The sequence below is a fragment of the Crassostrea angulata genome, chromosome 2 (genome assembly GCF_025612915.1).
Source record: "Crassostrea angulata isolate pt1a10 chromosome 2, ASM2561291v2, whole genome shotgun sequence".
Taxonomy (NCBI): domain Eukaryota; kingdom Metazoa; phylum Mollusca; class Bivalvia; order Ostreida; family Ostreidae; genus Magallana; species Magallana angulata.
In genome coordinates this window covers 14,137,149-14,164,940 of record NC_069112.1, presented here as the reverse complement: position 1 = coordinate 14,164,940, position 27,792 = coordinate 14,137,149, and the positions used below count along the sequence as shown (strand labels likewise).

Below are 27,792 nucleotides of genomic sequence, written 5' to 3'. Positions count from 1 at the left end.
TTGTTTGATTAACATTAAATTAAAAAAATGTGGTGATGGAAGCAAGATTCGGAGGAATCTCAAAGAACTGTGTATGTACCTTATCTTCAGGGGCCAACAATTTTAAACTTTTGTAACTACGTGACTTGTAGGCCTATAATAATTTGTCTTTTTATAATATTCAGTTTCATTCATAATACACACAAAATGCATACAGCTCATTTCTACAAACAGTAGAGAAGTGGAGAATTCCTGTGAGGGTGAATGTGAATGATATCATAATAAGCGCGGTGGTCGATACCACTGCAATATCCACCGAAGCATAGAGTGTAGCACATGTTTAGATGTCTATGCAGTCTAAACGATGTAAAAATAGCTAGCTGCGGGCTGGGAAAGCACGACTGAGGGAGAAAGGAGAGCCCAGGTCAAATAGTTTGCGTGCGTTGCACTTTACAGGTCGACATGCTCCTTAGCATCGATTTCCTACATGATAATGGGATTCATTCTGCGGTCAAGGCGAAATTCTCTTGGCAAGCTCCTTCGGTGCGTCGTGTGAAGGTACACTTAGGAGATGGTGATTGAGTTGCTTTCATGCAACGTGTCGGACAATGGACTACCTGACATTGTAAGAGGATGGCGAGACCCAGTGCCATGGACCTCACACATTGTGTTCCTTGGTTTATGAAATAAACTAGACTGTGTGACTGTGTGTAAACACTCCATTGTAATGTGAATGACCACCTATTTAAAGTCGCTTGGTCTGATTTTTGAATAATACTGTATCCAAAAAAAAATTCTGTACAAACAAGTTTCTTAAAAAGTTAATGCATTTCGCCTATTTACACCATAAGAATCGATCAATTCCCAGATTTAAATATACTTAAGGTAGATAAAAATACTCTCTTTAAGGGCATACAAAAATCAAACCAAAATGCATAATGGGAATATTTAGAAAAATAACCCGTTTTATTACCTGCATTGCTCTCTTTAAACACACAAACACATCCAATCTGCACGGATGCCTCGATAGTAATTATACATCGATTAGGTCCAGTTCACGATCAATTTAAAGCAATATGAGCTGTATTTTTTAGAATTTTATTTTGCTGTAAAAACCTAAATAGTATGCTAAGTCTGCATGTAACTTTAACTTTTATGATAAATAAGTTGGAAAAAAATCATCAACTTTTGTCACAGGAAATATATCTTTTCTAAGGAACATATAGCAAATCAATTTTTGTACAGGACGACACTTATTCAATTTCGCTCCAATTAATGCTCCAGGACGGCCCTTTTCACCAAAATTATGCGAAAAGAAATTTAAAAACCATGATATTTTTGTCACTTCAGTAGAAAAAAAACGTTTTCGTTAAGAAAAAATTCATCATGAAAATTGCAGCTCATATTGCTTTAAATACCTTGTGATCAATATAAGCATGACAGTTATTCAAATATGAATTCAATGTCTTTGAAATAAATGATTACCTACATTCCACTTTTTAAATGCACAAACACATCCAATCTACAGCAATGCCTCCACTTTAATTAAAAACGATTGCCTCCAGCTCATGGACAAATTAAAGTTTCAAATACCTTATGATCAAAATTAATATGAAATCTGATTTGACTTTTGTGTCCTGTTGTTTGAAATCTCCTTGGGGATACTATTGATTTAATTTCGTCGCATCTTTACTTTCTAATATGCCGTTGTTTTACTCTATTTAATATTAATGTAATTTCTTTGATAAACTGAGTAAATCTTTCATATCAAAAACTTGTGGGATGCCAGTGAAAAATATGCAGAAAAATGAATTTATTACTCTTCATTCTGGTGAAGCAGCATGAAGCAAAAGGCCCACAGGCCTTGAAAGTCACCTGTGTACCTCACTCATGGATTGACATATCAGAAAATTAATTTTTGCAATTCAAGCTTCGTTTAAGAACTCAAACCCTACTTTGAGACTCCTCCGCATGATATACCGCCTTTAATATCTGTTGTTTGAAAAACATTCAATCAAAAAATGTGGGGAGGGAAGCAAGATTCGGAGGAATTTCGAACTGAACATGTAACTGTACCTTATCTTCAGGGGCCTAAAATTTCGAACATTTATTGCTACGTGACGTGCAGGCCTTTTATAAGTTTCTATTTACAATATTCACAATATTCAAAGTTTCATTCATACTACACACATAATGCACACAGCTCATTTCTTCGAACAGTAGAGAAGGGTATAATTCATGTGAATGTGAATGATACCGATGCAGAGATATCCACCGTAGCACAGAGTGTAGCACATGTTTAGATGTCTACGCAGTCTAAACGATGTAAATCTACCTAGCTACGGGCTGGGAAAGCACGACTGAGGGAGACAGGAGGGGCCCAGGTTAAACAGCTTGTGCATATTGCACTATACAGGTCGACATGTTCCTTGGAATCGATTTCCTGCAAGATAATGGGGTTCATTCTGCGGTCAATGCAAAATCCTCTGGGCAGGCTTATTTGATGCGTCGTGTGAGGGTACATCCTTTTTAGGAGTTGGTGATTGAGTTGGTTTTATGTAACATGTCAGACCATGGACTACCTGACATTGTTAGAGGACGGCAAGACCCAGTGTCATGGACCTCACACATTGTGTTCCTTGGTTTATGAAATGAACTGGACTGTGTGACTCTGCGTAAACTCCCATTGTTATGTGAATGACCACTTGTTTAAAGCTGCATGGTCCGATTTCTAACTATTACAGTATGAAATAATTTTCTGTTTAAACAAGTTACTTAAAAAGTTATAGCATTTCGCCTATTTACACCAGAAGAATCCATCAACTCTCAGATTTAGATATACCTAAAGTAAATAAAAATACTCTGTTTTAGGGCATACAGAAACAATCAAAAATGCATAATGGGGATATTTAGAAAAGGCACCCGTTTGGTTTTGTCCCCCGAATGTTTGGGTTTATTCAACCCAGATTTTATGTATCGACTGTAAACAAAACCTCAGAAATAATAGTGAACAACGTGACACAGATTTATTTCGTATTTACTAGAACACTACATATATTTAAACTCCATTAAAAACGATGTCAAAATCGTAATATGCATGTACCATCATCTGCACTTCGACGAAAGTGAGAAATTGGAATATGAGGCAAAATCACGCGATACCCGTTTTATGTCGTTTGTTTTGTTTTAAAAAAGTACATTATATTTCTATTTAATTATGACTAAAATGACTGGAAAACTACTGCATTGTCTATTGTAATACAGCTGCTTAGCATAACCACCGTTGGTTACCACAGAGAAAGCGAAAGAAAGGAGAAACAGTTTTTTAAATTCAAACAATAAGCGTATGTTTGCCCTTTAAAATCCCTTTGACATAACTAAGACAATGCAAATATAAAACTGCTTTTAAACAGAGAACAATAAATAAACATGCGTTGACTATAAAGTCAGTTTTAAAGTTGACGTCCCATTATCGTATAGATTAAATAAATCGTGATAACCCTCACTAATGAAAACAAATTCGTACTCGTTAACAACATACTTTTGTTAAACGCGATTACGTAAAGTTGCAGTTGCGATGTTGTCAATTTCTGCAATTAAAAGAAAATTCTTTTTAAAAGTGTTTTCTCACAAATATCCCATGTCCTTAATTCGAGTCATCCTTTAAATTCATTTTTGGTCATTTGAGTAACATATGTGACCTTTTTGTCAATAAATGTTTGTCAATAAGTTCCATTTTTTCTCTAAAAATACTGAGTATATCGAGAATGCAACAAGAATGTAACAAAGGGTATACGGTTCAGATACCGATGTGTGAATTTGTATATGTAATAAACTGCTTCTTCCATGTAGAAAAAAATAATTATAATATTTAATGTGAAGGAACTTTCCAGAGCTTACTTTCATATAGAACAATGAAATGGAACAAAAACTTGATGTTTTGAGTACCTACTGTTTCGACCGAAAATTAACCCAATTCAAAATAAAACATGTTGAACACATCCCTATACATAGTTCTTTTTTTTTCGTAGAGTTGATTTTGTTCAAGTACCTGTTAAATCTTGGGTCGGGAGCGAAAACGGACGATCGAAAGTGCTAAATGTAAACAAATGATAGAGATTTCTTTACTTTTTACTCTACGTTTATGAATGTTTACCTTTCTGTCTTGAACAATGAAATGAAAACTTAACTTATAAACAACATGATTTGTTTGAACATTTCCGTCGGGAAATAGAAGTGACGGTTGGCGAAACGAAACTTGTGAAACACATCTTCAGAAAATGTTTCTAATTGATTGAGGTATCATAACTTTATCACATTTTTTTTTTGATCTGGCGGGTACTAAATTTTAATTAAGAAATCTACTTTAGAAAATTGAGATATCTAACCAGAAGTAGATTTTTTAACATATGTGAGGATTAGTACTGATATATTTATTGCATGTAAAATACAAAAAAAGGAGGAAACAATTTTTGAAGTACTCCCTATGACGACTGGAAGTTACGACGAATCAAACAGAATAATGTAAACAAATGTACATGCATAGAATGAATACAAGGTATTTTTAATATTTGCTAGATGTACATTATTTTTAATCTTGATAAAAAAATTGTAAAAAACAATAATCAAACTTATAAACAACTTGATTTGTTTCAATCTTTTAGGTCAGGACCTGAAGTGAGGGTCGAAGAAAAAAACAGTGAAACGCATTTTCAGTCAAATTTAATAAAAGAAAATCAGATCAGTTCTCGAGATCTCGTGGGTACATTATTTGAAAAAAAAGAACATGAAATAATTGAGAAATATCACTGGATGTAATATTTTTGTGTATTTAACGTCAAATAGATATATGTCGGTTTTGTACCAAAAATACTCATTACATGTTAAAAAGAAATAATACTTTAAAAACCTTACAACCGAAATATACGACGAATGAAACAAAATAGTTTAAACACACTTATCTACATAGGTGTGTCATCCCAAAATATCGGGATGTTCAATATTTACCATTTATGAGATCTGGAGGTGACAAGCTTTTTTGTCGCGGGACAGGACACGTAAGGCCGAAAATTTATTTTTAAACAAGTGAAAAAAACATCGAAATAGGAAAACTTTAAAAATGAGATTCATCATAACATACCCCAGAAGGTGCAACAAATGTGGCTTAAACTTTGAAACTTAAGGCGATATATATAAACATTCGTATGTACTTCTTATGATGTGCAGAAAAAAGTATCGTCCAATATTGCTTTTAGTAATATGGAATTTATCAAAAGTTTGAACTCTTAACACCCTCGGGTTTAGAGGAACAAATCATAAAAAGGGGTTTTTGGTCATCTTGTAAATGAGCATTTTAGTATCTCAAAATCAAAGTTTCCCTCTTCTGTGATAATAACACTGAGCTTAACAAATCAGAGGTTCCTTGATTAGTTATATATCTTGTCTATTTGTTAAAAAAAAATCAAATTCATAAATGTTTTGCTTAAGAGAAAAAGTACGCATTGATGCCAAATCTTACCTTAGATTTTGGTAGGTTGCTTTTTCAAGAAGATATCGGTATGGGAATCATTAAAAAATTCTGTTCAGGCTTAAGTTCGCAATATGTAAAGACAACAGTTTCGGTTTGGGTTACGGTATTGCGTAAAGGGATTAACGATTTTATTCAAACATGAATAGCTACCAATATGCGCAGTTATTTAAAAAATAAAAAAAACTTTTCGTTATATTTCCACCCTACATATTGGTAAAAAAAAAAGAATAGAAGAAATGGATTGGAAAAATAATTTGATCGCTAGAAAGTATAATCAAAAACGTTTATTTCACAACATGGGTTACGATTAAGGGAATTTGAACAATTAGAAAATGATAGAGAATACTGAAGATAAGCATAAACCATAACAATTATTTCAAACCTTTGTTTTACATTTTGAAATGTCAGACGTATAATGCTTATTCATACCTGTGTTTTAAAGAATGGTCTATTTTTAAACTCAATTTTGTCAAACATTTCAATGTGCCTTCTTTTTAGCTGACATTCTTGCTTTTTAGCATTCAGTAATTCAAATATGAATTCAATGTGTTTAAATTATATGATTACCTACATTCCACTTTTTAAATGCGCAAACACATCCAATCTCCAGCAATGCCTCCAATCTAATTATATATCGATTGGTTTCAAATACCTTACGATCAATATAAATATGAAATCTGATTTGTCTATTGTGCCCTGCTGTTTGAAATCGTCTTGGTGATACTATTGATTAAAAATTTTGTCGCAACTTTACTCGGTTGTAAAACATAGAAATAAATGGATCCACATTACTTTTAATTTTAGTGAAGCATGAAACAAGAGGCCGACAGCCCTTAAAATCACCTGTGTTCCATCGCTAATAGGTTGACATGTCAGAAAGTATCATTTTTGCAAATTAAGCTTCCTTTGAAATCTGAACCATACTTTAAGACTCGTTTTGCCTGTTTTCCCGCTTTTATTATTGTTTAAAAAGCATTCAATACAGAAAATGTGATTAGGAAGGTAACATTCGAAGGAATTTCGGATAATGTACATGTACCCTAGCTCCAGGGGCCAAAGAATTGCAAACTGTTGATAATACAAGACCTGTAGGGCTATAAGAGTTTATCTTGAATGATATTCACATTTCACTAATAATGCACACAAAATACATACAGCTCATTTCTACGAATAGTTTATGGAAATTCATGTGAAGGTAAATGATATTACAGTAAGTGCGGTGGTCGATACCGCTGCAGAGATAAACACCGTGGCACAGAACGTAGCACATGCTAAGATGTCTCCGCAGTCTGAAATTATATCTAGCAAAGATGTAAATGTAGCTGCGGGGGCGTGTACATCTATGACGGTTGGTGATTGAGCTTGTTTAATCGACATGCCAGACCATGGACACCTAATTGGGAAAGGACGGCGAGACCAAGTGTAATGGACCTCACAAATTGTGTTTTCTGATAATTTAGATTCTGTGTAAACTCTCAATTGTAATGTGAATGATCAACTGTTTAAGAAAATGTTGTAGCAATTTTCCCAGAATTGTAAATTAAAATGAATAATTTGTTGTATATTTTTGTGTACATCTCAATGTAAATGGCTTTGGTGGATAGGTATAGGGACATTTCCAGATGAGGTGGATGTGGTAATGTATTTAGGGGGTGAATTTAAATATTTATTGGGATCCGGATAATTCTTTACTGTGTTTTCCTTTGGCCATGCCATAGTCAGTTGCAGGTTTACTGTCTTGACTTGAAGTATTTTGTAGTTTATTAACTTTTTCATGTTTTTCAAATTTGTGAAGGTGGTATGGGACATCTTGACGATATAAATATAGATTACAGTTTTATTTATAATTGAAATACTGTCACCGGTTTAGAATTTTAACGAATTACAGATTCGAAGTGAACCCTCTGACCCAGTGCGCTACGCTGTCTGTGTTTTATTTTAGGAAAACAATTGTTTAAAAAATTACACTTTATTTAATTGTTTATTTCGATAAACCGTATGTCACAATATGGAAGTGTCCCATACCACCTTAATATACGTTTTTACCAAAGTGATTTGTATTGTTGAGTTTTTCAGTAGCAACATCACATTAAGTGTTTGAAGTTGTACAATTTGAGGCGTATGTTTTACTCTCTCTCTCTAAACTTGGCAAAGCAACACAGAGAGAGAGAGAGGAGAGAGAGAGAGAGAGAGAGAGAGAGAGAGAGAGAGAGAGAGAGAGAGAGAGAGAGAGAGAGAGAGAGAGACATATAGTTTAAGGTGGTGTTTAGGTTTAATGTGTGAGCATTAAAAAAACAACAAAGTACCGCTTTCAATTTTAACATTTATTGAATTACAATAAAAAATGATCGAAGGTATTTAGTCGTTAGAAATTTTAAAAAAGCATAACAATACTCAAACAAACAATATTAAAAATATATAGGAGCTTTATAAAAAAAACATTATTTTACAAAACACACTATGAGGAAATTAACAAATCAAACAAAATTAAGAACTAATTTGAAAAAAAAATACTCCAAGGTCGATAAATTTGTTAAAAGGTTATTGGAAAGGTAAAACATTACAAATTGATAAAGAGTTTTATTAAGAGAACATTTCAAAGTCAAACCACTAAATGAAAATTAGATTTAATACTTTTTAACTTGAAACAAGAACATTTTTCTCATATTTACTGTAAAAATTAAATTTCATTAAATTGCTGTACCCATTAAACGAAAATTGTTAAACTTCAAGACACCCTGTATTATGAGTTCAATTTTAGCCGTTTTTGGCATAGCACTACGTGAGAAAACATAAGAGAGCATTATGGGACATAGACCAAAAAAAATATTGATGAATCTGTAGATTTAGCTCATTCTTTTCCCGAGTACAATGGTTCTAAGAGCTCGCTTCGATCGCTGTGAGAGGTGTATAGAGAGTGACATAGATTCAATCATTTAATAATTTTGTGTACGAATTCTTCTAACGTTTCAGTCAAAGTAACAGAGACATTTAAAAAATCGTAAGCGAACAAAGTCCCTAAAAGTAAAGAATTTCATAATTATGCAGTGTTAAAACATTGGAAATTGAACGTGATTGCTAAATTGGAATTCCCTGATACATATATATTCGTACATGTATAAATTCGGTCTGTTTCAACCTGTAGTTTGTAAGTTAAATGATCTATGATCACGCGTTCAACCACTCATTAAAAGCTCTTTAGCACTTTCTGTATTTGAATGATGATAGTCTAACAAATTAAAATTTTTTGATCATAAAATTGAATGGTATATTTCCAGTGTTATCTTTCAGATAATTGCAGGACCTGAAATTGTTTGTTGGTGGGAGTGTCCTCTCAGAGTTTTAAATATCACCATGTCCCTCCTGAACTTCTTAGAGTCGGTCATAATGTGATGGTCCACTGACATAACCCAATTCTTGATAGCCACCGTTTTCCCCTACTGTATCGTAAATTCCCGGGCGTTCATTGGAAGCAGATTTATCATTCTTCGTCTTCTGTTTCTTCTCTCGTGTTTTACATACTCTTTGCCTCAAAATCCTTTGAAAGTAAAAGAGATACTTTTAATATTTTTAGCAACACCAGGTGCATTTATTTACTGAACAATTAATCGAACACGAGACCATAGCATACAGGTGCATTGCTACATTAAATATGTACGGAACCTAAAAAAAGACTATGAAATCTTACCATATAATGCTGCATCCATGGATAAAGAGACTTATACAGAGAAATGCAATCACAGTTTTGATGATAGATATATTCCTTGAATTTCGATCTTCTAATTCCTCTACTTTGAAAACAAGTATTCATGAATATTAATGTTAATTTTCAAAGAGCTAATATGCAAGAGGATAACAACAAATTTAACATTTTTAGCTGAACAGCCTAGTTAAGGGGGGTTACTCGTTGTGTTGTCGATGCAGCTCGGGTGGTCAACGAGTCGACGGTTTATTACTCTTTATGGTAGATTTTGTTTATTGAAATAACAGCATTTATCTTTTAAGGTAGAATAAAACGTCATCACATAATGGCTGACCTCTGATCAAAGCGTCTTTTCGTTTTACTAAAATGTTTTATCGACGGCAACATGTAAATACACCGTAGCTGAGTTGACAGAGTTTTGGGCTTATGCCCGTACATAGCGAGATCGAATCGCACAGGGGCTTTTGTTGTTACTGTAAATTGAATCTTTTAGATATTCATTTGTTATCCCCCAAACTGTAAATGTTACGCTTATTTGATTTATGTACGTTTTATTCATCATTATATATCATTATCAAATAATTTACTGTTAAGAACAAGTGCATTTAAGCAATAGAGAATGGGCCCTTTTTCAGTGCCGTTTTTAGGCAGGAAATATCAACAATTTGTTTTTTCTCGTAATAGTTAAGCACTGATGGATAATTCTGATTTACATGCACGCTCAAATTTACCAAAATCAGCATACAGTTTTTAAAAAGTGAAGATTTTTAAATGCCTATAAATAGTTTAAACCGAAGCTACTGGAATTGTGTCTATTTAAATCAGAGGGAGGAGACCTTTAAATCAACATAGCTTTGTTGGTTGATCGATTGGCGCGTTAGCTGAATTATACTTTATGCATTATTTTACGTCTGAAAAAAAAATCGAATAAAGCTTTGAAGTTGCATATTACCATAGTGACCAAACAAACATTCCTGACCATACAAAGATGATGGAGAGCAAAATAAAACGTGTCAATGTTTTACACTATACAGTGAGCATATTTGACAATCGTTTACCTGGATAGAACCCACGTGATTGTTTGAAATAATTTATTCCATGTGTGGGTTCAAACATGGGTCACGCAGGTAATAGTTTTTGCTTTCTATAGGAAAAACCTTGAAATTTTCATCGTTTTTTATTTTTTAGGCACCAGCCTAATGAAGAACAAACTTCTTACTTTCACAGGAGTTTTTTTAATGTATAATGCGTATTATGCCTTTTCCACAAGTTTGTACTCTGTTAGGCAGACAGTAAACAAAGACTTTGAAATGAATGCCCGTCCTCGATTTACTATACAAAAACACGAATGTCTGCTGATCCTTACTATGTTGTAAAGCTTCTTGTTTTTAATATACAATAAATTCAGCGCTAAAACTTGATTATTCTTGTGGAATAGATATCAATAGATAATATGAGGTAAAAATTATGCTTGATTTGAATCTTCATTTTTTTCACTTTTTACCGGGGCCCATAAGTGCACTCGGCCTTTGAGTGATTTTTTCCAGGTATTTTATTCCATCTTAAATGCATCAATGCAATTAAAATCTTCCCTTTTATCGTTAAAAGGCACTGCGTATATTAGAAAGGAAATTCAAACGGAAGTAAATTGCGTATATTATAAAGAAAATTCAAACGGAAAAATTAAAGTGTATTAGATTTTTGTTCAAAGGAAAACAGATGTCATTATTATAAAAAAAAGCTTTTATTTGTACTTTAGAGCATAATGGCAACCTTCGAAAGAACAGTTGTTACATACTTGACCATAAAAAGTTTAATCAGTCGCTGTATGATCATTTTTTTATGAAATCAAGGAAAACATTATGAAAATGTTTTTTTTTTGTTCATGTGCGGCCATTTTATATGTTTGGAGATAGGAATTTGAACATATCTTAAAATGGCTTGTGTCTGCCCGAAACTGACCAAAACTGTTGCCAAATGATACAAAGCAATAAATGTTGGATTTTGCATGTTGTTTTGTATTCAAATTGTGCATACAAAACAGGACAAAGCCTTTTATATCGCTCAATAAAGCTATCAAATTGAGCAGCTACAGACTGACTTTGAGGCTTTCGTAATCTGAAAAGTATGAAATAGGTTCATTGATGTTCTCTCTACAACCATTTGTTTAACAATTTTGAATATTGCACATTAAATTGTTACTTTGCTTCAAAATAGGGTACCCTATGTTTATGAGTCGACATTGAATCTATTTAAAGAACAAGGAAAATCCAGTCTATACTTGGAAATCCTGTGTCTATGAAGACACATTAACGTCACATTGTTATGTTTTTAAAATGTAAATCGAAACAGTCCGTGTTGAATTTAATATACAATTCTACACCTGACCTATGTTTGTTTTATAGAATTTATTTCAGTTCTATAGTGTAAATTTTAATTAAAGTCTTTTTTAGAAGTGGGGTTGGGGTACAAAAAAGTGATTGTCTTAAATTTAAAAAAAGAGTATGCATTATTTTTACGAATAAAAATCTTCAATGTACATGTACCTCCATAGAAACAGACAAATATGTTTTGTGGGACTTTATAATTCTGTATGCCAATTTTAAAAATAGGATATTCTACCTGGAGGCAAAGTTACAATTAAATAAACAAACTTTGACCTTATCCTCGACAAATAGTTGTAGAGAGGACACCAGTGAACACCCTTGATATCATTGTCAGATTTTTTTTAAATTGACAGCTGTTCTAAGAGATTAAAAGGCATTGTAGTGTTCTTGTATGCATACGTTTTAAACAAAATGACATGTAGGACATTACATATGTATTGCTTTTGTGTCTTTTGGTAGCATTTTTGACAGTTTCGGGCATAAAAAAAACAGTTCAAGAAATGTTTACATTTTTTCTTCAAATGTACAAGATGGCCACACTTTTCCTTAAAAAACAATATTCAAAATACGTACATTTAGATGAGTTGTATTGGCATTTATCGAATATGTAGCATGACTCGTTACAGAAATCTCCACATCTTCCAACGACACAGCTGTTGCATGTTCCCGAAGACTTGGCACACCCATTCACACACCCTTTGTTGCATGTTTTTTCACACAATTCTCCAAATCTTCCAACTGGACAATGTTCGCTACAATTCCCCATTTCCCTGTCACAGCCCTGTGGACACCTCCTGCATTTACTGTTGCACATGTCTCCGTAGAATCCTGTTTTGCACCCATATGTGCAGACACCCGTATCATTGGTGCATGCGCTTTGTACGCAATTGACACTGCACGATTGGGAACAGTCAGCTCCGTAATGTGTGAAATTGCATTCTGAAAGTATTGTGTGATTTTTATATAAAAAAAACCCGATTATGTTATATAACCAAATTAAATGAAAAATGTGATTCACCACCATTCTGACTTAATGTCGAAAATTCAAAAGCATGACACCAATAATACGGCACACTAACTATTATACATACTACTGTATACAGGGTAATTTTCGCCCTTCTATTCTTGCGAACAGTTTTGCTCCGTCTTATATTCGCCAAGACACAGTTGTCTTTAAAGATATATTATTTTAAGGTTGTAATTCGCCCAGTTTTAAATTTGCCACTGAAAACAGGAGCAAAAAGTGTAAAGTGCATTTTACCTGTATACAGTAAAAGAATATTAACTTAAATGCCAAGAACAGAGTGATCATCCTGAAGAAAACGAATAAATTGGGTTCTGACTAATTACCGACAAGTCCATATTATACTTACGATCACATTGATTTCCCGCCCAATTTTGTGTACAGCCCTTAACACAGGTGCCATTTTGGTAGCAGAAGTTTTCAAGACATCGGGAACTGCAACGTCTCTCACATGTATCACCATATCGTCCCTGTATACAACCGTATATACATTTACCAACAGTTTGGTTACAAGCTTGTCGAAAACAAGTCGATGAACATTCTAATGTACAAGCAGTCCCCCAATACCCCTCATTACACCCTTCAGTACAGTTCTGTGATTCATCGCATGTATTGTTTTTGCAGTTCAAACTACATCCTTGATTTCCTGAAAACAAGAAGTTTGCATTAGTTAATTCAATTGCGTGTTTAATTTTCATTAGTAAATGAGTTAGTTTGTAAAAAGTCATATTTTTTTATTAAAAAATAATTATGAAAAAAAATAATGAATTAACAAATGGCATACTTGTGGTTTCATCAATATTCGTTGTATACCAATTTTTGTGGATTACATTTAAGTTGATCCAAGACGTATAATGTTCATCGAATTGCAGTTCTATTAAGATTTTGTATTAATTTGATCAAGGGCCACAAATTAACCTATCCTTGAAAACGTGATTTTCGCTTTATCCAAGAAAATTGATACCCTTGAATATTAATGAAACATCAGAAAAAAAAAAAAAAAAAAAAAAAAAAATAAAACCAAATCGAATAGCTATCATTCAACATGTGTAAATAAGCGTTCTTTGAAAATGCTTTATGACTTCATTGAATATTGTATTTCTTTATAAAAAAAATGTTCCAATATTATAACAGTAGTTAACGTACAATTTTGTGAAGTATATTAATCATTATTATTATTAATAGAAATAAAATTGTTGCAATCAGTTGTATTTATTTCCTCGCTTAAACGACTTGACATCATTCACAAAAGACTCCAAGCCGGACATTTTCGTTACACTTACATTTCCTTCTTACCAAGGCCTACAGTAATGATAATATAAGCGTAAGAAGGACACTGTACATGAACAACGCATTATAATGGTTTTGTTTATATCAATTTGTTAATTTGTTTATACCAATTTCAAAGACCTTATTATTTACAATATTTCTAAAAACATTTTGTCTATTAAATTTTTTTTTCATATATGCAACTTGCACGAAATTACTATTATCAATGAAATCAGACAGGTAATGTATTTAAATTTATATGTTTTAATTAGGGGTTTCAAACAACACACATTTTTTGATCTTAAATTATATAATAATGTTTTGCTGAAATAACCAAAAACTAAAGAAAGCAATACAATACCGTAGTAAAACTGAAAACTGTAAAGTCCAGCGAGTAAAGTACAAAATGCAGTCTTCATTTTGGAACAGGAAGTTTATTTGAAATTCATACTAAGTCATACGTATTATATAGCTATTCCAGTTAACGCCATCTTAATCTTAAAATAGTAACAACCGGAAGGCACCTGGTAGCCATATTTGCATGCTATAGTGTACGGAGATTGGATCATATAGATAGATCGAGGTAAGTTTCACTTGATGGACTCTTATGTTGATGACAGTGGTGTGTAAGCTGTGTTGGTGTTTGGGTTTACTATGTGCTTTGCCAAGAACCCTTTAAAACCTGCTAATTTTCTTTAAAAAATAATAAAACCAATATAAGTATATCCGCAGGAAAGGTCAATACATTTGTATATTTTGTGATTTCTTGACTTAGATAAGAAGTAGCATCCATTTAAACATGCTAAATGATTTTTCAAATGCTATTGATGGTTATTGAAATTGAAATTCTTTTCTGTAATGTTGCACGTTTTTGCACGATTTTTTTTAAAACTAAGTAGATTGGTCAACACAGTAATTTGGTCTCAATCTAATTACCTGCCCTTGATATAGTCCATTTCTTTTTATACTTCAGATATTCTTTCAAACATAATGTCATTAAGAAGGCAGATTGACAACGATATTCTCATTAAAAAAAATTATTAATTTATTTGTATCATTTTAGGACTTCAGAGAGTAAAGAGTGACACAGTGCTTGAATTTTTCCATAGAAGGTAAATACATATATTTATATATATATTACATATGCATAACCAATTTATGCCTGATATTTTCATTTCATCATTTTCATATTATTTTATTTGGTTTGTTTTCTTTATTTTTTTCTTTTTAGTATATTTCTTTGTCTTGTACATTTTGTTTACTTTATGTTTGTGTGTCTGTCTTCATTTTTTGTTTGGTATTTCATTTTGCACAGCATTTATGGTAAAAATTCAGATAACACTCACTGTTTTGCACATAATCATGGTACTTACGTACTTAAATGTTAGTGAAATATATTTGAAGCGCAAAGACCGTGCTAACTTCATGAAATGTCTACATCATGAAGTGTGCGACAGATTAAAAATTGAATATTCGAAGGTGAACCGAGTAAGTTTATTATATAAAGTGAAGCGAATTCAGAAAGAAATAGAAAAACTTAAGAAATACACAAACAAAGAGAAGTTGAACAAGTATGTGAACAATATATTTGAGTTACCCAATATGAAAAAAACCTCAAGTGATGGAAGTGGATGTGAAGAAAAACAGTCGAATTCATCCATGGAGAGAGAAGAGAATTTCAAGGAAGATACATGTAATACAAGGCTGCAGGAGATAATATCTGAGCAGAGCATTGTGATTACTCATTTGAGGAGGGAAAATGCAGGTCTCAAAGACAGAATAAGGTCTTTTAATGTAAAAAATACAAACAGAAAAATAAAAAAAACAAACAGAAAAAATAAAAAAATTAGAAAATGTCATAAAAAAAATGAAGAAAAAAGAAAATGTTCAAAAAAATGACAAAAGTGTACAGTGTAATAGCATAAAAAATGTGATTGCTCAGTTAAAAACTGAAATTGATTATTTGTTGTCTCAGAAAGAAAATGAAAATGTTGATGATGATTTTGTACATGTAAAAAAAAATGTTGATTTTAGGGAGAGTGGGAAAGGGAAGCCATATAATTTTAAATTACGAAACTTATACTACAATTTTAGAAGCAGAAACATAGGTTTGGTTCATATTGGACCAATAATTCAATGTGTTTTAGATTTATTTGATATCAATGTTGAAAATCTTCCCTCCAAAAGTACAGCAGCAATTTTTACAAGTGAAATGGGTGTTGTGTCCAGAAATCAAATTAATGAAGAAATGAAAAATAATTGTAACATAACAATGCATAGAGACGCTACTACAAAAAAGGGAAAACATTTTTATGGAGTTCAATTTAATACTGGTGAGAAAGTTTTGTCTGCAGGTGTGAGAGAGGTGTGTGATGGAAAGGGTGAGACTTATGTCGATGTAACAAGAGAAATTTTATGTGATATATCGCAGAAAGAGGGTGAGAGTGAGAATATTTTAAATAACGTTTCATGTTTTATGACTGACAGGTGTGCGACAGAGCAGAAAGTTAATAATATTTTAGCTAGAGACATTGATCATGCTGTACATTCTTTTAAATGTTCTGTTCACCCCCTTTTACAGTTTTCTGATGTATGCATTGAAGAGATTTTTAATATTGAGCAAGAGTTGTGTTTTAAATTTCCTGGCTATACCCATTCTTTAAGAGAGCCTTTTATTTTGTTTCTTTTAAAATCTGTGTCAAAATTATTTTACAAAGATGGGACAGGTGACCCAAATATTTTACAGGTTTACATGAAAAACCATGGTGTGGAAAATATTCCAATTGTAAATATTAGAGGTAACCGTTTTAATGTTTTATTTTATAATGCTGCTGGTACTTTTTCTATGCATAAACATATATTGCAGTATTTTTATTCTTTGAAAAGTTCTTACAATTTTATTCAGAATTTTATTGTTTTATGCTTGCAAAACAAAACATTTTTAACTCTACTGAGAGCTCTGGGTATTATTTGTAAAATTATTACTGAACCATATTTTGTTAAAGCTACAGAAGTTGGAAACATTTTACTTATGGGCAGTGTATTCCAGAGACTTTTATATGTTTTAGATTTATTGGTAGAAAACCCTATTTTAGCATTGAATAACGAAGTTTCACTTTTTTATGGTCCTTGTTTTTATGATGGTGTCTTTGATTTTTTACTTAAAACTTCGCTTAACAACGATCTTACTTGTGTTTTTATAAAACGTTTATGTTCTGTTTTAAAAAGCAAAGTTTCAAAATTGTTTCATGAATTTTTAAAAGGAGGGAAGTATTTTAATGTTCATCAAGGTGATTTACCTGAATGTAACTCATGTTCAACTAATAATATATGTTTAGAAAGACTTATGGGACAATTGGATTTTAAACTTAAAGCAGCTTCTACCTCAACTGTCAACAGCATAGAAAGCTGCATTTTATATTCCAACAACAGAACAGAAAATTGGCTTAAAGATAAAGATCCGAAAGAGCAGCAGGAAATTATAGATAGTGCAAGATCACAAAATCGAGTTTTTATGAAACAGGACAGAGAGAGACAAGAGGAACTTTTTATTAAACAAACGAAGATTTTAGAACAAAAAGAGAATGAAGCAAAGAGAAAGAAGGAGAGAAAAGTTAATCAGATTGACAAGGCAATAGAGGACATGAGAACAGTAGGATTGTGGGAGAGTGAAGAAAAGATCAAGGAGGAGGTGGAAAAATTGAGAACCAAAAAGGGGAAAATGGAAAGCCTAAAAAAACAAATAAACATATACAAGAAAGTGTTTGAGATCGACAAAAATTATAAAGAACTTTTACAATTCTCATCAAAAGGCAAAATATATGACATAAGCAAATTACAACAAAATCTTACAAAACTAATAATGTTAAGGAGAAATACACCGAAATACAAAGCAAGTGATTTAGTGGGCAAAGCCATCATACACACATGGACACTGGAGAATGGAGAAAATAAAGAGTATGAAGGAGAGATAAGAGGATTCGAAGATGGTGTTTTCAAAGTAATTGAATATCAGATATTCAAATACGTCAAGTATTTCATCCTAACAATGAGGAGTTTACACTGTTTCACATATATAATCAATGCATTAAACTTATATGCATGGCACTTAATAACATTATGAATTTTGTAAAACATCCTTGAAATAAATATACAAGGGGCCCAAAGGGCCTTTTAAATGGTAACTTTATAATAAAACAACACTGTAAAGGGTCCACCGAAGTAAATAATTAGAGAATATTTTTATAAAAATACTGTATATAATATGCATTTCTATATGGTTACCACCTACGACTAAAAGAATGATTTTTAAGGTGTAAATAAAATCCATATTAAGCAGTTTCCCATTCTAAAAATTATCAGATATTCCCTATTAGAAGAAAGCATCAAGATTTTTATTTTATTTTTTTTTACAAATATTGTGAATTGTTTGCCATATATGTAATGAATCTCTTTTCAGTCTGTTTCTCCTGACAAATTTAATTTAAACTTTGTCCACAATTACATACTCTAACAGGCTTAGTTTTTAACTTTTTAGCTTATATTTTAATCATATCTCCCAAATGTTAGGAAAATGTTCATGATTTTCAAAAAGAGGGGTGGTGGTGTGCAAAAAACAAAAGAAAATCACCTCCCACTCTCTGTAATAATTAATATTTTGATATATTATTACACATGTATAATTTTATACATCTATTTGAAAATACATCAGTAAACGTTTAATTCTTCATCATGATGCATTCACTACTCATCATCATTGGTTGTATGTTTATGTCTTAATTGTGCATGTTTTTGAATGTTATTTGTTCATATTAATGTTTTTGGTGTAAGGTGTGTTGCCTAAATGTTCAGTTACCGGTAAATTCATTTTGATATAAATGTACAGTACTTCACATATGTAATTATGAACGAATTAGCCACATGCCTTAATTAATTGCAAATATTATGTGCAAGTAATAAGAATAGAAAAAATTTTGGAACAAGAAATGATATTTTAGGCTGTGTACTTGAACTATAAAATATTTTCCTGATAAGGGCAGGATTATAATTCTATAAATTATATTTCAGGTTGTGTACTGGGATGATAAAGAGAAGAAGGAAGGCAATGAGTTTGAACTAACAGAGAGAGAGATCAATATTGACATACAAGAAGGAAATCTTTTTATAAAAGGTATATTTTTTTGGCATTCACTGCTTTTTGGTACATAAATTTATTTACAGTATTTGTTTTCTCTTTTATATAAAGGTAATATGTTTATTTATCTCTTATTTATTTTATTTCAGATACAACCAACCTGGATCACTGTTATTCAACATTTTGAAAAAGACTATAAGTACAGACGGTAAGAGTTATCTTTCATTTTATTCATTTTCTTGGTTGGGAGAAAGTTAGAGTTATTGCCCTTTGGTACAATAGTCTTTACTCTGCTATTAGTGATTATAGCAAGTTAATTATTCATAACCAAGGAACCAATGAAATGTGTTTTATATATAGCCATGTTTTGAAGGTCAAGACCTATTGGTATTATTTTTAAATCTGAGTTCTCATTTTCTAATTTTAGGTGGGATAGCTATATTATATGCTCAGTCGGAGGTACAAATTATGAGTATCAATGTAAACAAATAATACTAATATAAACAATATTTTCTCTTAGATTCTTAATATAAGCGAAATGCTTGAATAGCCAAGTGTATTGACATAGTCTAAGTTGCGAATGCTTGTTAGTTAGTTAGTTCATTAACATACACATTTACACGTCCCTGAAACGTTCTACTTTCCTACTTGAACGATGAGCGAACGCAGAGCGAAAACGGAGCGCAAAGTGAACGGTGAACGCACGGTGAACAATATATGAACGCTTTGTAAACGCTAGATGAACGATTTGTTCGGAGTGCCTCGGGGGTTATCCTTATATTGTATTTCGTCGGTAATCAGGAAAAATGTCAAATGAACTAAATGTACAGTGATGCTTTCGTGAAAGTCGATAAAACAATCCTACCTTATCCAATATCCCACAAATAATATTTATCCTATTGTATTTTATTCAATACCACTTATGTTAAGGAATAACAGTTAAAAAACAACCTTAAGACAGTAATAACATTTTCAACGAATAATCAAGTGATGTAATAATAAAAATGTCTTAAAAACATAAAACCGATCATCTTTAGAGCGAGGTAACTTAAATACCTGTGCATCAGAAATATTAAATCGTACGCGGAGCGTACACAATTACGTAAATAAACAAATTAGCGATTATATTTTTGTTTTCATTAGATATATGTATTATAACAAAAAAAGAGATTACCAACTTTTATTTATTGTTTAAACACACATTTACATCAATATGTCCCCTAACCATAGTAATTAAAAGAGTTTAACAGTAATCGACTGAAATGATCGGCGAAATATTTTAACATAAATGGTAAATGAAAATGGGTGATGAGTACCGAGAGCCATTATGAAGTCGCAAACCCCTGACTCTTTGATCACACGTTCATGAAGGTAAAGAGATGGTAATTGCTTCTGCTAGTAAAGTTCTATCAAAGTCGGAAAGACAACATTACAAGACAAGAAAAGAACTCCTGGTTGTGGTGTATTTTACAAAGTATTTTAAGCATTACATCAATGGGAGGAAATTCATTCATTCTGCGGACAGATCATAGTTTATTAAGATGGTTAACTACTTTCAAGAATCCCAAGGGTCAATTAACTCGGTGGCTTGAAGTGTTGTCTACCTTTGATATGGAAATACAACACAGACCAGGAAAACAACATCTGAACGCGGACGCGTCAAGTCGTCTACCCTGTAGGCAATGCAGCTATGATATTGATGATAACAAAGAGCCGCATGTTCGAAGGGCAAAAGCAGATGGTAAAGATTTCGCTTTTGACGAACCTTACATAAAGACAATACAAGATAAAGAGCATAATTAGTCAACGAATGGATGGGCAAGGAAAAGAAGCCAAAGTTTCGCGAGATAGCTAGTCAAAGCGTATTTGTACGCTCCTTATGGTCACAGTTAGACATACTTACTATAGAGAACAATTTGGTGTGCAGACGAGTAAAAGACACGGACACAGGGTTAGAGATTTTACAAGTTGTTGTATCTATTGTTGTAAAGGAAGTGCATCTTCCTGGATTGTCATGACAAAAGACCAGCGGGTCACTTGACGTGTGGAGCTCGCTTTAAGAAGAACAGCTATCTTCTGAAACACATGAAGAGACACGCTCAACCAGCTTCAGTAAAGCCACTGGCGAAGAAGCAGAAGTTAAGCCCCTCTCAGTCTGTAGAGAAAGCTCCAGAAAGGATCGAATCCATACTCACTACACCAGGTTTAGAAGATGACAGCCCAAGTGAATGGGAAATGCAAGACCCTGGCAACCTGGAAGAAGTTCTATTTGGATCTTGTAGTGGGATATATGAAGAGGAAGAGTCAAAGGCAAAGGATGAAGACAATGATCTAGAAATCGGACGAATAGTGAGGAAGAAAACTCAACCTGTCTTGTTCACTGGACGCAGATCCGAAGAAACCAATCAAAATCAGAAGTTTCGTATCGAAAGTAGCAATCTGGAGCCATCTACAAGGAATGTAGCCGGGCAAGCAGACTAAAATGAGTGATGAGTACCGAGAGACACTCTGAAGTCGCAAATGCCCGACTCTTTGATGTTCCAAGTATCTCATATTTTGTGTTCGTGAGCGTTGCTTGTTAGATTCAGCGGGTAGACATTTGTTGTCAGAAAAAAGGTGCTTCGTGGGGTCGGTTTGAAGTGACCGATAGAAGCGACGAGTTGTTTGAAGCGACCGATAAAAGAGACGGGTCACGTCGGAGCGACGCATAGAGTTCGGCTAGAGCCCATACATATAAATACTTATATTTAATTGAGTTTTGAATCAATAAACGCTAGGGAAGCGACAAGGAAAATAATTATACATCTTAAACAGTTATCATAAAAATCAAACACCCTAGCAAGCTATCTGAGGGGACCTGTAATATATATTAGCGTGTTTAGGCAGACACGTTACAATATGTAAAGTTAACACGATTCGGAAAATTACAATTACTTTATAAATCATTTTAAAAGCATTGCATTTATTGATAGATTGTCTGTTTTTATTGTTGATCTATATATTTATATATACATAGTTAGCTTTGAATTCTTAAATTGATCTGTTCAGTTTATTGCCGTGCATAGATACGTTTGTGATCGGAAATCGAACAGGTCTAGGCAACCTCATTTTTAGGAGGATAGCTCAATTTCAAGATGGCTGCCAATTTTTACCAGAGATGGAAAATCACTTTGCATTGTGGGTGAAATTATCCTCCGTATTTTGGGGATAGCATGTGTATATTTCAAAGGCTTCGTGCATATCTTTCATGAAAAACTGCAAGCACCAGACCACATGAAAATTAAAGTTAAGGAAATAAACTAATGATTGTATGCGGCGATTTGAAATTCCATGTATAGTATTTTCACAATATCCTTTGAAAGTGTGTACTTCCTGTGTTCAGTTTTACAAACGACATTGACTATTTACATCTGTACATTTAATAAAAATAGCAAAATAGTGATGTTTATTCCTCATTCAAACATAAATGAGTTCATGCACGTTTAGAGTCTCATAATGGATATCTTGATCTGCTATATTGTACATGTACAAAGTAAATGTTTGCATATACTGTAGGAACTTTGTAGCTCTTATTCTGATTAATTTACAGCTTATTTAGTATCATTTAAATTAAAACCCTTCACACAAAAATACATTGTTTTTATTAATCAAAATGATACCATTTATAGATACCAATTATACTGAATATTGAAGAAAAAATGTGAGTCTTCACATAAAATATTTTTCTTTAAATTAGCCCTGCAGTTATTTAAACTTATTTATTAAATATTATCAATAGATATAATAATTGATAGCTAAATAAGGTGATATTTTAATTGTCTAATAATTATTTTTTATTCATAATTAACTCCCTTTGTAAAAATAGAGTTAATTGCCTTTCATCTGAAAAGATCCACCCGGGGCGCAAGCATCTATCCTCCAATTTTGGAGGATAAAATCTATCCTCCAAAAACGGTGGTTGCCTAGACCTGTCGAAGGAATTAAATGAATCGTGAAAAGTATACAAATACAACGCCCGTTTCTTATTATTCCCCTTCCGGTTTTCACCGGAGCGGACTATAGCTTTCCTCTGCGTCCGTCTGTCCGTCCGTCTGTCTGTCCACCTGTCTGTCTGACTGTATGTCCCACTTCAGTTTTTTTCTTTATGCGTTTGAGGAATAATATGAAATTTGCTGAACAGCTTCAAAATGTCAAACTACAGATCAAGTTTACACTTTTGTAACGTCTAGTTGACATATTTTCGAGAAAATTAATTTTTTTTATATTTCAATTTTTTAATGTTCGGGTTCGTTATCGGGCTCGTTGTGTATCAAATAAACGAGGAAAGAATGTTGTCAGTAATAATATCGTGCATTACTTGTGCCATTCCTTTTATTTTTTATTACAAAGAAATAAGTTCTGTAAAATAGTGTCAAGCATTGTGTTGTAAATTTCTTGTATTAATACAATCGGGTTCGTTATCGGGTTGGTCTGTTGAGACGGTAAGAAATGATATTCTGCTATACATGTAACAGTGCATTGCTTTCACACGATACAAATCGGTAGAGGACGTGTATTTCTTATGCAATACTCTCAGAATGCTTGTTTATTATTTTCTTTATTTCTATAGGTGTGGAATCGTTCGTTGATTGATTTTTTCTGTTTACAAAAAACTGAAGTATTTGAATGAATCAATAAATATTAATTGTTTAGCAATTCATCGCTGTATGAAGTCATAAAAAGCAACAAAAATATGGATCTCCTCAAGAATGTGTACTTGAAATTCTTTGGATTAAATCTTATTAAAACGGTGTTTTATGAGTAATATAAGTTTTCTCAATCTTCTTATTAAAATGATGTTTTATTAGTAATATCAGTTTTCTCCAACCTTTATGTACGGGTTCTTTTATAATGTTGCTGTGAAGCACAATGACCGATCCTTTCATTTTGGAGTTCCGAATGAAAATGAAAGAAAACGGACTGAACGATAAGTGAAGGCTGAACAAACTCTGAACTTTTTGTGAACGCAAAGTGAGCACAGGGTGAGCGCAAACGATGTGAAGCGGAGAGCACAAGTGAACGCACGATGAGCGCACGGTGACCAGACGAAAAAATGGGAAAGTAGAACGTTTCAGGGACTGTATGTGTTTTCCTTGATATTTGTCTCCGACAAATTCGTTTTAAATCAATTTTGGTAGTAGAAATTGTACATGTGAAATATTCAGGAAAATTTTGAAAAATTAGCTAACTGAAGCATTCAAGCGAGTGCAGGCTGTGTTAAAAATATTTTGGACCGGAAGTATTTAATAAAGCATCGCCTGTTTGATAAAGCGAGGGCTTAGCACACGGGTTGTATACACACCAAGTGTTTGAGATAAAATACAATGTACTATGTATTATAAGTTATATAATACAACACCATATTATACAATATCGTATCACAATATTCAATATTTTATATAACAATATCATATGATACAATATATCATATTAAAAGCGTTGAAGCAATATTACATTGTCTCATATATTTTTTGTCCAAATATATTACTATATGATTGACAGAGTGTATAGCTGCAGGACTGTAGCTCCCGGTCTGAAAAAATTCGGATGGACGACCTGGGAGCTACAGTGCCTCCCATAGTAAAAAACTGCAATTTACGGCGCACAAAAAAATGCGCTAGTTTTGGACTGATTAATCTCATTTACGAACACATTCTGTACAAAAAATTCCTCGGACATTTTACTACAAATATCGTCACTTCACTTACTTCTGATAGTCACCAGCCCTGTGAATTGAAGTGGTGCAAGTTTGTTTACATTTAAAAATGGCGACTCTCGATCTCGACGTAAATAAACATACTTCATTTTCCGAGGTCGGTTTTCATGTTAAGAGAAAATCTGAGACAAGTTAAGTGACGATGTCAGTAGTAAATTTGCTGAAGAATTTAATGGTACTAATTTTTTTTACAGAATTTGTGTGAAAATAAGGTTAATAAGTCCAAAACTAGCGCAATTTTTTGTGCGCCGTAAATTGCAGTTTTTTACTATGGGAGGCACTGTAGCTCCCAGGTCGTCCATCCGAATTTTTTTAGACCGGGAGCTACAGTCCTGCAGCTACAGAGTGTATTATTCATAAAACAGGGAAGTTGAATGGGGGGGGGGGGTGGTACCCACACACACACATTTCAATAAAAACATCTTTAATCTGAAATTCTTATTTGTGACAATGATAATAAAAATTATGATGCAATTTGACCTAGAAGAACAAAAAGACTATATTTGGTATGTACCCCCAATTTTAACCAATTTTTAAATAGCGTCGTATAAAAAAAATGAAAATATTGTCATTTTTTCCTTATAGTTTCCATTTGGAAGTATAGAGCGCAGGTCTGCTCAAATACCATGTTAACGTATGTTTTTAATCTTTTAATTATACACATCTTACAGATGGTATTTGAGCAAGCCTGTGCTAGATGTTTCCCAATCAAAAAACCATCCAAAAACACGAGTATTTGCTACAAAACTTGGTTTTACCAAATGAGGACAATTTTCATGACGTCATTTCTACATTATGACGTCACTGTGAAGATTACCTTTTACTTATTTATTTTTAATATGATTTCAGTTATATTTCAACCTTATTTGTAAAGTTCTTCAAAAAACTAAGATTTTAGGGGCAAAAACTACATTATACCGCATATAGTCCTTTAAAGATAAGATGTACTTAAGTCCTATGCACTTGTTTGAAATTAAAAAGGAAAAGTTTTTCCAATCCTACAACAACATAAAATAAGACCACATACATGTATATATAACATCAATGTCGGCTTAGATTTTTCACCTCTGTCAGCTCCTCTAAATATCCAGCCATACAGATGGTTTGTTTTTTTTTTCATTTTAAAAAATGTCATAAAAGTAATTAAAAAAACCGGACAAACTGAAAGTATATACAACAATAAACCAAAAAAAAAAAAATATGGTTCAACATATTAACTTTGTTTAATATTGATATGTAAATTGTTTATTCCTGCGCTTGCCTGGGATATCATCTATTCAATTTAAAGAAAAAGATATATTTTGACAACATGTATGTTTAGTATCATTGAAATAGAGGTTTCATTTAAAAAACATATCGATATTTACACATCAAAAGTGAATATCATCATATACATGTTACATTTGTCAGATTATCTATAAGATTTACTACTTATGCATGTAATATTATCATTTAATTGCATCCACATGCGTTCTATTTCCCCAGCTGAATAAGGGTGCCCTGTTATTAAGTTCCTGAAGTATCCCCCACACGGTTCTTTAATTCTGGTAACGCAGCTAAAGCTCGGATGTCCAACTGCCAGAGCATTTATATATTCTCTACACATTCCATTTATGTACACATCCTCCAGAAAAATGGATGACACGTTGTTCGTAGCCAAATAAAGTTTACCGAGGATATCACCGGATATTACATATGCTGGACCTCCGACGTAATCTGGGAAAATATCTGGATTGTATTCCTCTTTTGAGATGTAATATTTTGAAAGCTTATCTCTGACTACGGGTGCGTTTCTTAGTTTACATCCAATAATCGAATTCACCGGTTTGCTGTTTCTGAGGTAATTTATTAGAAGATTAAAATTCAAAAACACATCGTCGTCTACTTTAAGAATATATTTGGTGTTGGTACAATGAACGGTAACCCATTGTAATAGAGCAGTTATCTTTTTCACAAGATTTTTATATGTCTCCCTTATATCTAATTCAACAATGTCCATGTATGTTTCTTTCTCCATGGTTAGCGTGTCATTTATTTTTTGGTCAGCCTCTTTTCCGACAAAGAAAAACAACCGTATAGAAGTATCCTGTTTAACAACACTTCCCCATGAGTTCCTGATAGCCATCCTCTCTCTGAAATTGCCTGCTTTACTTGGTACAGCCATTAAGAGGAATACAGAATGTTCATTTTTGCCGCAAGCAAGAAGTGACGAAAAGTCATAGTTGTAATTGTCAAACTTTGCATTTGATATGTTAAGCAAAACATACACACTTGATATTATTCCAGTTATGAAAAATAACGTTTTAATACTTTGTACAAAGGTTAAACTTTTCAATTGCACACGCTCCGTCATGGTCATCTGATGGTGAAATGAGAAAAAAAAGACTCAAAGTCAAACTGGTTATAATAAGTATCAAAGATTGCAGTTCAAGAAACTTCTTATAAAACAATACGCTTTGCCTATGAAATAGCTACTTGAACGTTAAGGATTTATATACATGAACGTTGTGCGGATTTTGAATTAAAAAAAAAATCAGTTGATAATCCACCTGTATCTTTTATATTTCACTTAATATCTGATTTCTGATAAATTTTATTATTTTCAACTGATATAATTCTTTTAAAATGAAAATTCATTGAGAAGCGAAATCATATGGTTACGCACCTTATTTGCTCTGAATGAATGGGTCCAATTGTTTGTGTGCATCAAATTTAATTTTAAGTATTGCTTATTACGGATATAACTGATACACTCGATACATGGCTTCACCGGAAGGAGAACAGGTCGTTAGCATTGGAACAATTGTTCTCACATTAAATGTGGCAATTGCCAAATTACAGACGGATATTCGCCCGTCATTTACATGCCCTATACTATGGTTAAGCTAGTTAAACAAGGACACTGGATACTTGTTACTTGTTTACTTAAATCTGCTCTCCATTATGGTTAACATCAGAAAACACGATATGTAGATATCACCCGTAAGATATAATCTGTTTAATAATAAGAC

At 32.7% G+C, this 27,792-nt stretch overlaps 5 protein-coding genes across 6 annotated transcripts in view; 2 read left to right on the top strand and 3 right to left on the bottom strand.

The window, feature by feature from the left end:
• LOC128173925 (multiple epidermal growth factor-like domains protein 11) overlaps positions 1-5,540 on the bottom strand; it is a 32,970-nt gene extending 27,430 nt beyond the window's left edge. Inside the window, exon 1 of the mRNA XM_052839592.1 lies at positions 5,498-5,540. The gene's annotated coding sequence lies outside the window, so the exon portion shown is untranslated. The remainder of the gene's footprint in view (positions 1-5,497) is intronic.
• A 3,084-nt stretch (positions 5,541-8,624) lies between these two features.
• LOC128173379 (scavenger receptor class F member 1-like) lies at positions 8,625-14,311 on the bottom strand. The gene is made up of 5 exons (XM_052839057.1): positions 14,254-14,311; positions 12,973-13,269; positions 12,173-12,538; positions 9,198-9,300; positions 8,625-9,047 (listed from the first exon to the last, which is right to left on the bottom strand). The coding sequence occupies exons 1-5, from the start codon at positions 14,309-14,311 to the stop codon at positions 8,882-8,884; spliced, it is 990 nt and encodes a 329-aa protein (XP_052695017.1). The 3' UTR covers positions 8,625-8,881.
• Positions 14,312-14,358: 47 nt separating this feature from the next.
• LOC128173376 (uncharacterized) lies at positions 14,359-19,447 on the top strand. Of its 2 annotated transcripts, XR_008242492.1 has the most exons (4): positions 14,359-14,475; positions 14,956-15,004; positions 18,960-19,062; positions 19,176-19,211. XR_008242492.1 is itself a non-coding variant. In XM_052839055.1 (3 exons), the coding sequence occupies exons 1-3, from the start codon at positions 16,924-16,926 to the stop codon at positions 19,211-19,213; spliced, it is 1,110 nt and encodes a 369-aa protein (XP_052695015.1). In that variant the 5' UTR covers positions 16,780-16,923; the 3' UTR covers positions 19,214-19,447. The 2 variants fall into 2 exon arrangements, 1 of the variants encoding a protein (XP_052695015.1); XM_052839055.1 differs by lacking the exons at positions 14,359-14,475; positions 14,956-15,004 and adding an exon at positions 16,780-17,892 and having other exon boundaries at positions 19,176-19,447.
• A 1,393-nt stretch (positions 19,448-20,840) lies between these two features.
• Positions 20,841-21,682, top strand: LOC128173924 (uncharacterized). The gene is made up of 2 exons (XM_052839591.1): positions 20,841-20,914; positions 21,018-21,682. Exons 1-2 carry the CDS (start codon positions 20,841-20,843, stop codon positions 21,505-21,507), a joined length of 564 nt encoding a protein of 187 aa, XP_052695551.1. The 3' UTR covers positions 21,508-21,682.
• Positions 21,683-25,324: 3,642 nt separating this feature from the next.
• On the bottom strand, positions 25,325-27,498 carry LOC128173380 (lactosylceramide 1,3-N-acetyl-beta-D-glucosaminyltransferase-like). The gene is made up of 2 exons (XM_052839058.1): positions 27,447-27,498; positions 25,325-27,140 (listed from the first exon to the last, which is right to left on the bottom strand). The coding sequence occupies exons 1-2, from the start codon at positions 27,486-27,488 to the stop codon at positions 26,193-26,195; spliced, it is 990 nt and encodes a 329-aa protein (XP_052695018.1). The 5' UTR covers positions 27,489-27,498; the 3' UTR covers positions 25,325-26,192.
• Positions 27,499-27,792: the final 294 nt, after the last annotated feature.

Excerpts from the sequence above, each read along its gene's own strand:
- LOC128173379 (XM_052839057.1), bottom strand. The coding sequence starts at position 14,311 with ATGAAGACTGCATTTTGTACTTTACTCGCTGGACTTTACAGTTTTCAG. Across the intron at positions 9,301-12,172 it reads CCAATACAACTCATCTAAAT|TAGAGGAATTAGAAGATCGA; the intron begins GTACGTATTTTG and ends TTGTTTTCAAAG. Across the intron at positions 9,048-9,197 it reads CATGGATGCAGCATTATATG|GATTTTGAGGCAAAGAGTAT; the intron begins GTAAGATTTCAT and ends TTACTTTCAAAG.
- LOC128173376 (XM_052839055.1), top strand. The coding sequence starts at position 16,924 with ATGGGCAGTGTATTCCAGAGACTTTTATATGTTTTAGATTTATTGGTA. Across the intron at positions 17,893-18,959 it reads TCGAAGATGGTGTTTTCAAA|GTTGTGTACTGGGATGATAA; the intron begins GTAATTGAATAT and ends ATTATATTTCAG. Across the intron at positions 19,063-19,175 it reads AGGAAATCTTTTTATAAAAG|ATACAACCAACCTGGATCAC; the intron begins GTATATTTTTTT and ends ATTTTATTTCAG.
- LOC128173924 (XM_052839591.1), top strand. The coding sequence starts at position 20,841 with ATGGGCAAGGAAAAGAAGCCAAAGTTTCGCGAGATAGCTAGTCAAAGC. Across the intron at positions 20,915-21,017 it reads GTACGCTCCTTATGGTCACA|GAAGTGCATCTTCCTGGATT; the intron begins GTTAGACATACT and ends ATTGTTGTAAAG.
- LOC128173380 (XM_052839058.1), bottom strand. The coding sequence starts at position 27,488 with ATGCACACAAACAATTGGACCCATTCATTCAGAGCAAATAAG. Across the intron at positions 27,141-27,446 it reads ATTCATTCAGAGCAAATAAG|ATGACCATGACGGAGCGTGT; the intron begins GTGCGTAACCAT and ends TTTCACCATCAG.